At 49.2% G+C, this 9,995-nt stretch overlaps 1 protein-coding gene across 1 annotated transcript; it reads right to left on the bottom strand.

Moving 5' to 3' along the window:
- Nucleotides 1–1,468: 1,468 nt before the first annotated feature.
- Nucleotides 1,469–5,061, bottom strand: TARM1 (T cell-interacting, activating receptor on myeloid cells 1). The gene is made up of 4 exons (XM_070451874.1): nt 4,621–5,061; nt 4,023–4,320; nt 1,990–2,127; nt 1,469–1,660 (listed from the first exon to the last, which is right to left on the bottom strand). The coding sequence occupies exons 1-2, from the start codon at nt 4,970–4,972 to the stop codon at nt 4,097–4,099; spliced, it is 576 nt and encodes a 191-aa protein (XP_070307975.1). The 5' UTR covers nt 4,973–5,061; the 3' UTR covers nt 1,469–1,660; nt 1,990–2,127; nt 4,023–4,096.
- Between the last annotated feature and the right edge of the window lie 4,934 nt (nt 5,062–9,995).

A 9,995-nucleotide genomic window follows, 5' to 3' on the forward strand; every position in this document is an offset into this window, starting at 1 on the left:
CCCACAAGATATGGCTCAGAATATTATCTGTAGCCTTTGAAAAGAAACTAAAGGTCCTCAACTTTGCTTAATAGGTACATTATTATTGTTTGGACTCATTTGACTGTTTTCCTTCGTTTTTGCATGTTTTAACTTATCCTATTATGGCAGAAAGTGAAGAGGAGCTAAAAAGCCTCTTGATGAAAGTGAAGGAGAAGAGTGAAAAAGTTGGCTTAAAGCTCAACATTCAGAAAACTAAGATCGTGGCATCTGGTCCCATCGCTTCATGGGACCAGAATCTTGGGTACAATCTTGATTCCAGCTTGTGCTTCCTCCAGCCCAGCGTTTCTCATGATGTACTCTGCATAGAAGTTAAGTAGGCAGGGTGACAATATACAGCCTTGACGTGCTCCTTTTCCTGTTTGGAACCAGTCTGTTGTTCCATGTCCAGTTCTAACTGTTGCTTCCTGACCTGCATACAGGTTTCTCAAGAGGCAGGTCAGGTGGTCTGGTATTCCCATCTCTTTCAGAATTTTCCACAGTTTATTGTGATCCACACAGTCAAAGGCTTTGGCATAGTCAATAAAGCAGAAATAGATGTTTACACTGTTGCATTTTTGGAAAATGCTGAGGGATTGAAACCTCAAGTTCCCATCACAAGAAAGGATCTGTACAATGTGGGGGTGTGTGTGCACAGATAGTAAGGAGAATTGTGGGGATCATTTTGCAGCACACGCACATACCCATTCGTTATGTCATAAAACTAAAACTAATGCAATATTATATGTTAGTTATAACTCGATTTAAACACTTGGCACTGAGTAGTCACAGAATAATTTCTGTCATTATTCCAGCAGTCTACTAAATATTTATCACCTTAATCATATTTGCTATCAATTCAAGAGGAGAATCTAGCAGTTCTAGAATCCCTAAGAGCAGCAGGAAGGGAGAAATGGTGGGAAAACAGGAAACCCAGACATTAGAGGTCTGTATCAACCGCAGATGAATATCAAAAAAGGCTGTGATATAAAGAACAAACACAGAATCCAGCAGGTAGAAGGTGACGAGGGTAACCGTCAGCATCAGGATGGTGCGGGCGGCTCTGGTCTCCGGGGGGCATCTGTGGTGTCCAGTGGGGGTGTGGATGTACTGCACCCTCTGGCGGTGTCTGAGCAGGAGAAGCACCATGGAGCCACTGGACCAGACCATGAGGGTAAGAATCACGGCATCAGAGACGGACTACAAGTACAGATAGATAGATGGAATGATGGATGGATATATGGATAGATGATAGACTAGGATGGATAGATAGGTGATAGATAAATAGATGGAATGATGGATGGATATACAGATAGATGACAGATTAGGATGGATGGGTGATAGATAAATAGAGTCATGGAGGTTGTGCCCTTGAGATGTGTGCCTGTAATTCTTTGTGAATAATACCTCTCACTTAAAAGAAATTCTTTAGAAGAAGGAAACACACGTTTATTTGTGATCTGAGGAAGGAGCCTCCCCCTTGCCCAGTCCCCTGAGGGCCTCTCCCTCATCATCCGCTCCTTGCCGGAAGTTCTCCCTTCCTTCTCTGGCTGGGAAGACCTTCACTTAGGTCTCTGCTGTCCGGTTCAGCATGAGTCATTCCACAGGCTTCTCCAGCTCTGGGGACCTGAGACCCTTCATCCTGAAGGTAAGCAAGGAGAAAAGGAGCGAGTGTTGTAGGAATATTTGACTGTAGAGAGTTAGCCACCATCTGAACTTCCCTGGGGGTCCCGTGGCCAAGACCCCCACTGCCCGATGCAGGGGGCCTGGGTTCGATCCCCAGTCAGGGAGCTAGAGCCCCCCCGCCCCCGGCTGCAGCTGAAGATCCCGAGGGTCACAACTGAGACCCAGTGCAGACACATAGGTAAAGTTTTTAAAGAATAAGTTCTATGGTAGACTATGGAGGTTGAAAACCCCTATATCATGACAGCAGCCCATGAAAAGAAGTGTTCCGGACTGTTTTGCTTTTACCTGACTCCCCGCCGATGTGCCTCTGCCTACACCAGGCTTCCAGCAGGAAAGCCCCCGCGATAAACATAATTACGGCAGCTAGAGCTAGTCTGATGTGGTTCCCCGTGGTGTAATCCGAGGTTATGGAAGGTGGGGAAGCTAAAAGAGAGAAGTGGATCAGCACGGACCGTGCAAGGGTGTCATCTACCCAGCGTGACTCCCATACACCCGCCCAGTTTTCCTGGCCAGTGGTCAGATGTACCAGCATTTAAGTTTTAATCATGGAAAAAATAAATGTTGCAGTGGTTCCACCTGCCTCCTCTGTTCTTTATATTCCCTCTGCCTTTTCATTTATCTTCCATTTATTTGTTATTTTTTAAAATATTTATTTGGCTGTGTTACATCTTAGTTGCTGGGTGTAGGATCCAGGGAACCAAGTCCAGCCCCCGGCATTGGGACTGCAGAGTCTTAGCCACTGCCCCACCAGGGAAGTCTCCATTTATTTGTTCTTTATCACATTTCCACTTTCCCACATTTCCTTTTTGCCCCTCTACCTCCATGAATCAGGAATTAAGAGATGTGGGCTCAATCCCTGGATCAGGAAGATTCCCCTAGAGAAGAGAATGGCCACCCACCCCAGTATTCGTGCCAGGAGAATCCCATGGACAGAGGAGCCTGGCGGGCTACAGCCCATGGGGTCTCAAAGAGTCAGACACCACTGAAGTGACTTCACACACACAGCCTTAGGAACAACTCGGAAAACCGAAGGTGCTCCGCAAAGCACTGAAATAATTCAGCAGCTTCATCTGCGTCCCCCTTCACCGCACAGACCTCCACGCCGGCAGTGAGTCTAGAAAACTGAGCTTAGTAGCTCCGCATCTGAACCTTGGAGGATCTCTGCTTCAGCCAAGAAGGGCTCCAGCGGGGCACTGGTCTTGGTTCCTAAAGAGAAGCCTGTGTCGTGTCTTCGCCTACACACCCCAGTCAGTGCCAAGCTCTTCTCTAAACCATCACCAGTAGTGTTCCCTGCAGGCAAAAGCCCCTGGGAGAAATTAGGAATGACACCATCTTGCTCAGTAAGCCCTCTCCCCATCTTGGGGTTGAGCGCACAGACCCTGATTTCTAATCATAAACATTCATGTGGGGGGACTTCCCTGGTGGTCCAGTGGCTGAGACTCTGCCCTCCCAATGCAGAGGGCCTGAGTTTGATCCCTGATCAGGGGACTAGATCCCACATGCTGCAACTAAAGATCCTCTGTGCTGCAACTAAGTGAAGCCAAATAAATAAATAAAAATAAATTTAAAAAGAGAGAGAGAGAGAGAAGTTGACAGAGTTGAGAAAACGAAAGCCTGTAGCATTCGGTGGAACAAAATTCCGCCAGGAAGAAAAATCATCCCAGACAAATTCAAACAGTAAGTGACCTGAGATACGGAAAGATGCTGCATCCGTTTCTCTAAATTGAGAAATCACCACATGATGAGAACAACAACAACAAAAACTGCTCTTGAGAATAAAATCAAGATCACCAGGATAAGACAAACTTTAAGAGATGCAAGAGTGGTAGAAGGAATTCTGAGGATGGTGAGCTATGATCGCTTTGAAGAAAAGCAGGAGAAATTGACCAAGAATGTACAGCAACAAAAAGGGAGTAGAAAGTAGGAAAGAAAGGACATTAAAAAGAGGAGCTAGTGCGGACTTCCCCTGGTGGCCCAGGGGTTAAGAATCCGCCCTGCAATGCAGGGGACGCAGGTGCGATCCCCGGTCCGGGAGGATCCCACATTCCGTGGCGCCACAGTTACTGAACTGAAGCCCGGAGAGCCTGTGGTCCACGCGGAGAGAAGCCGCTGCCGTGAGAAGCCCGCACACTGTGGCAGAGCCCCGCCCGGGCAACCAGAGTAAGCCCAGGGGCAGCGACGGAGACCCAGTGCCGCCAGAAGTAGATACATGAATCAACTTTGAAAAAACAAGCGCAAGTGGTGTAGAAAGGAGAGACAAGGGATAAGTAAATGCCTGACTTCGATTGAAAAAACCCTCAAATCACGCAGAACCTTACCCGCCACCCAGAGCTCAAGGTGAGGACTGGCCTGTGAAGTCAGGAAAGGGGCCCTGGCCTGGTAATACACGCAGCTATAGTCCCCGCTGTCTCTGGCGCTCACGTTCCTGCAGGGAGAAGTCCGTCTCCCGCCCGGCCGGCGCCCGGACCTGCACCGGCGCTGCGCTTCCTGCCTTGAGCAGAGCGAACATGACGGTCCCCAGGTCCGTGGCCGGCCGCTGGCACTGCAGGGTCACCTCTTGTCCTTCGATCACTGCGCCCCTTCGGTGGGCTTGGAGGGAAGGTTTTTGGAGATACCCTGTGAGAAGGGGGACTCCGAGGTCACGGAGAGAGGCGCCTTGGGTGCCCCGCTTGCCCTGTTCTCCGGCAGGGGCTTCTTCTGGGACGTGCAAATGACCTCTTGCTCTTTCTGCCTGACTCCAAGGAGATTTTCCCTCCTGCAAGCCCTGGATCAAGCCAAGGCATCACCTCGGTCCCTGCCTCTCTCCATCTCCCCTCCCAACAACCCTGGAGGGGAGACCCGCTCTCCGTCTCTTGGTCCGCTCCCTCCCTCGTCCCCTGGCCCCGGGCCGGCCGTCCTTCCCAGGCGCCCCCTCACCCGTCACCAGCAGCAGCAGGGCGTCACTGGGCCGTGAGCTCACGCGGGGGTCCCCCGTCCCGTGATATTCGCAGCTGTATTCTCCCGCGTGGCTGGACGTTACATCGGGGAGGTGGAATTCAGCCCAGCCCTCTGTGGAGTCGGGTGACTGGACCATCTCCCAGACGCGTCCCCCCTTCCTGAGAGTGAAGCTTACGTCCCTGGTGGGAGCCCCGCATCGCAGGGTCACGGAGCTCCGGGCGGGAACCACCGAGCCGGGCCAGGCCCTGAGGGAGGGTTTGGGAAGCGCCTCTGGAAGGAAGCGGGTCTCAGGTCTGGGGGCGCCCCTCCCACCTGCTCTGGGGAAGCCCATGGAGGGGAGGGGAAAGTGCCGGTCCCTGGGGGGGAAGGATCAGGAGGGTCCATGGACCCCAGCTCTTCCCCCGTCTGCTTGGCCGACACACAGCCCTGCAAGGAAGAGACACAGACACCAGCCTGGAGCCCGCCTCGTCACCTCCTGGCCCCCAGGGGCCGTCCTGGGCTCCCGCCCGCGGGAGTGCACATGCCCCACGCTGGACCCTGGGCCCTGCTCTGCTCCCAGCTCCTCCACCCCGACCTCAGGGCTTCTCCTGGGCTGTGCTCGCCCCCCAAGGCCCCTGGACCTTTCTCGGCTCCGCAGAATCCACCCGAGCCTCTTACCCTCTCCTTCTACCTGAGCCACGCTTGGTTTGACACGTCTTTCTCTCTCTCTTTGGCTGTGCTGCCCGTGGGCTCCTAGTTTCCACAGAGGTAGCAAGCAAACTTATGGTTACCAAAGGTGAAGAGAAGGGAGGGATAAATTATGAGCTTGGGATGAGCAGGCTCACACCACTGTATATAAAATAAGCGACAAGGACCTGCTGTATAGCACAAGGAACTGTTTTCAATATCTTGTAATAATCTGTGAGGGAAAACATCTGAAAAGTGTGCATATGTTTGTATATACACGCATACTAGTGTTAATGCCTGGATATGGTAGATTCAGGTTTACCTGAGTGCTAACATCTCTTTAAAACTAATATCAAGCCTGTTTTCTAAAATTATTATAAGAGAGAGATTGATCTAACTCAACAGATGTTGGTTAGGTCTGTGTGGCTAAGAGATTTCCTCTTTTTACCCCTGTGTGGACTAAACAGTTCTGTGTCTTTGCAATGAAAGAGGGAAGTTACCAAGGCTTTGTGCTAGAAGTGCATGAGTCAATCAAAAATATTATGTTTCATGTTTTGAAAAAAGCAGAAAAGTAAATACCCAAAAGGTGGGAAGACCCAAATGTCCATCAAAAGATCAATGGATTGCAAAAATGAGGCACATCCACATAATGGAATACTATTCAGCCATGAAAATGAATGAAGTTCTGATACACGTTACAACATGGATGGACCTTGAAAAAGTAGTCTAGGTGAAACTTGCCAGACACACGAAAAAACAAATACTGTTATGACTCCACTTAAACACCTAAAACAGGCAAATTCATGGAAACAAAGTACAGTAGAAGTCACCAGGGGCGGAGGAGAAACAGGAAGCAGGTTGTTGGTTAACAAGTACAGAGTTTATGTCGGGGATGATGAAAAAGTGTGGGCTGATGCTTTGCACAACATTGTGAATGCCCGGAATGCCTCTGAAGTACGTACTTGCAAATGTTTGAAAGGAGAAGGTTTTAAAAGTTTAAAGGTTAAAAGATCTCTGGAAGCGATTGTTAGTGGAAGCAATGTCTAACCAGATCAGAGGGGACTGAATGATAAAAGGAATAATAAATGTTGAATTCCCCCTCAGTCCAGTGGTTAAGAGTCCAAACTTCCACTGCAGGGAGCACCAATTCGATCCCTGGTTGGGGAGCTAGGATGCCACAAGCTGCCCTGCGTGGCTGCAAAAAGAAAAGGAACAGAAAACATAAAAAAGAGGTACTTGGATTTCCCTGGAAATCCAGTGGTTAAGAATCCTCCCGCCAGCACTGTTTATAATAGACAGGACATGGGAGCAACCTAGATGTCCATCGGCAGACGAATGGATAAGAAAGCTGTGGTACATAGAGACAATGGAATATTCAGTTCAGTTCAGTTCAGTTCAGCCTCTCAGTAGTGTCCGACTCTTTGCGCCCCATGAATCGCAGCACGCCAGGCCTCCCTGTCCATCACCAACTCCCGGAGTTTACTCAAACTCATGCCCATCGAGTCGGTGATGCCATCCAGCATCTCATCCTCTGTCTTCCCTTCCTCCTGCCCCCAATCCCTCCCAGCATCAGGGTCTTTTCCAATGAGCCAACTCTTCGCATGAGGTGGCCAAAGTACTGGAGTTTCAGCTTCAGCATCAGTCCTTCCATTGAACACCCAGGACTGATTTCCTTCAGGGTGGACTGGTTGGATCGCCTTGCAGTCCAAGGGACTCTCAAGAGTCTTCTCCAACACCACAGTTCAAAAGCATCAATTTTTTGGCACTCAGCTTTCTTTATAGTCCGACTCTCACATCCATACATGACCACTGGAAAAACCATAGCCTTGACCAGACGGACCTTTGTTGGCAAAGTAATGTCTCTGCTTTTTAATATGCTATCTAGGTTGGTCATAACTTTCCTTCCAAGGAGTAAGTGTCTTTTAATTTCATGGCTGCAATCACCATCTGGAGTGATTTTGGAGCCCCCCAAAATAAAGTCTGACACTGTTTCCACTGGAATATTACTCAGCTATTTTTTCCAATGGAATATTACTCAGCTATTAAAAAGAGCACATTTGAATCAGTTCTAACAAGGTGGATGAAACTTGAGCCTATTATACAGAGTGAAGAAAGAAAAACACCAATACAGTATATTAACGCATGTATATGGAATTTAGAAAGATGGTAACAACGACCTTATATACAAGACAGCAAAAGAGACACAGATGGAAAGAACAGACTCTTGGACTCTGTGGGAGAAGGCAAGGGTGGGATGATTTGAGAGAACAGCACTGAAACATGTATATTGCCGTATGTGGCACAGATCGGCAGTCCAGGCTTGATGCATGAGACAGGGCACTCAAAGCTGGTGCCCTGGGACAGTCATGAGGGATGGAGGTTCGGGATGGGGGACATGTGTACACCCATGGCTGATTCATGTCAATGTATGGCAAAAACCACCACAATATTGTAAAGCAATTAGCCTCCACTTAAAATAAATAAATAAATTTTTTAGAAAAAGAATCCTCCTGCCAGTGCAGTGGACACGGGTTCGACCCCTGGCCGGGGAAGACCGCACAGGCGGCGGGGCACCTAGGCCCGTGCGCCGTGACTACTGAGCCCGCCCTTGGCAACAAGGGAAGCTACTGCGGTGAGAAGCCCGTGCACCGCAATCAGAGAGTAGCCCCCACTCGCTGCGACCAGAGAAAGCCCACTCGCAGAAACACAGGCCCAACGCAGACAAAAATTCAAAAATTACTTAATTAAAAAATTAGCACTTACTGAGCATGGACTGGGTGTGTTATGTCGTAGCACGTGCTGTGCTGTGTTAGTCGCTCAGCCTGTCCGACTCTTTGTGACCCCATGGGCTGTAGCCCGCCCAAAAATGTCATGCATGCTTGACCCTAATTGTGAAGGTAACCCTGAAAGAGGAGGAAACGGTCAGATACCGGCTTGGTTTTCCCAGAGTTCCCGCAGAGGGCGTGGGCAGGAGCTGCGTCTGCAGCGAACGAGCTGCAGCCCTGCGTTTCCCTCTGAAAACACGGCTAAGACAGGTCTCTAAAACAGCCTCTGACGCGAGGAACACGAGGAGCAGTTTGGGCGTCAGAAATGTATGATGATAGGAGAAGTGAAGGAAGTTCAAGTGTTAGTCGCTCAGCCGTGTCCGACTCTCCGCGACCCCGTGGACTGTAGCCCGCCAAGCCCTCCGTCCGTGGGATTCTCCAGACGAGAATACTGGAGCACGTTTGCCATGATAGCAGAAAGCCAAGGGCAAAGGCCCTCGTGGAGGCGAGTTCTCCTCTCCAGATTCCCTGTGAATACCAGGCCTTGTTGGTTTCGGGAAACACTCGTCGTGTGTCACCTCCTAGCTGCATAGCTGGAGGGCGGGGGGCATTCTGAACCACGTATCTTTTCCCTCCTCGGGCGTTTTCCAGCCCGTAAGTCCCATCAGGCATGCCCAGGGTGCTTCCGTACCGAAGACCCCGTGTGTACGGTCTCTTAATTGAACGTTGTGCCTGAGTGGAAACGTTTGGGGAGCTAGACCCTTCTAGGCTGAATTTGGCTTCCTCACGTACCACCTGTGCAATCTGAAGCAAGCCCCTTGGTTCTGCAAACTCACATCCGAGTCCTAAGCTGTCGACGCGGACCTGCCTGATCTTCTCTTGCAGGGTTTTGGTTTGGTTGGCTGGTTGGTTGGTTGTCTGGGGAAGGATCAGGGTGGTATCTCCCAAATGTGGAATATATTCCACTGGCGTTGCATGTGATGATTTTAGGTGGAAGGAAGGACGGTTGAAGCATTGCATGACAAGGGATAGTTAGGGAGTTGGGATGCACACGCACACACTGCTCCATTTAACTGGAGAACCAGCCAGGTCATACCGCACACGCAGGGAGCTCTGCTGAGTGGCATGGGGCAGCCTGGATGGGAGGGGAGCTTGGGGGAGAACGAGTGCGTGTGTATGTACGGCTGAGTCCCTTCCGTGTTCACCTGAAACTATCACAACATTGCTTATAGGCTAAACGTGCTCACTCGCTCAATCATGTCTGACTCTTTGTGACCCCATGGACTGTATGTAGCCCACCAAGCCCCTCCATCCATGGGATTAACCCAGCAAGAATACTGGAGTGGGTTGCCATTTCCTTCTCCAGGGGAATCTTCCCAAGCCAGGGATCAAACACGTGTCTCCTGAGGTTCCTGTGTTGGCAGGTGGATTCTTTACCACTGAGCCATCTGGGAAGCCTTCTTAATTGGCTATACCCGAAATCAAAATAAAAAGATTCTTTAAAAAATAGTAAAAAAAAAAAAAAATCCCTGCATGACAGCATGCCATAAGTACTCTCATATTGCCTTTGATGATATCAACAAGAAGTCTATTTGAAACTAGCCTCCAATACATGTAAATCCATGGCTAATTCATTTCAATGTATGACAAAAACCACTGCAATGTTGTAAAGCAATTAGCCTCCAACTAATAAAAATAAATGGAACAAACAAACAAACAAAAAAAAGAAACTAGCCTCCAATGTATCTTGATCATGGCTGATTGCCTTTCTAATAAAGAAAGTGTGTATTTCAGGCTGAGAAACCTAACATGGAACAGTACACAGTTAGCATCTTCTAATGTTTATTATCCCGCTGCATTTTTTTTTATAGTTACCTTCTATGTGACACTGGACTTTATTAATGGTATTGATATGGAGGCTCT

The sequence above is a fragment of the Odocoileus virginianus genome, chromosome 20 (assembly GCF_023699985.2).
Source record: "Odocoileus virginianus isolate 20LAN1187 ecotype Illinois chromosome 20, Ovbor_1.2, whole genome shotgun sequence".
NCBI classification, from domain to species: Eukaryota; Metazoa; Chordata; class Mammalia; order Artiodactyla; family Cervidae; genus Odocoileus; species Odocoileus virginianus.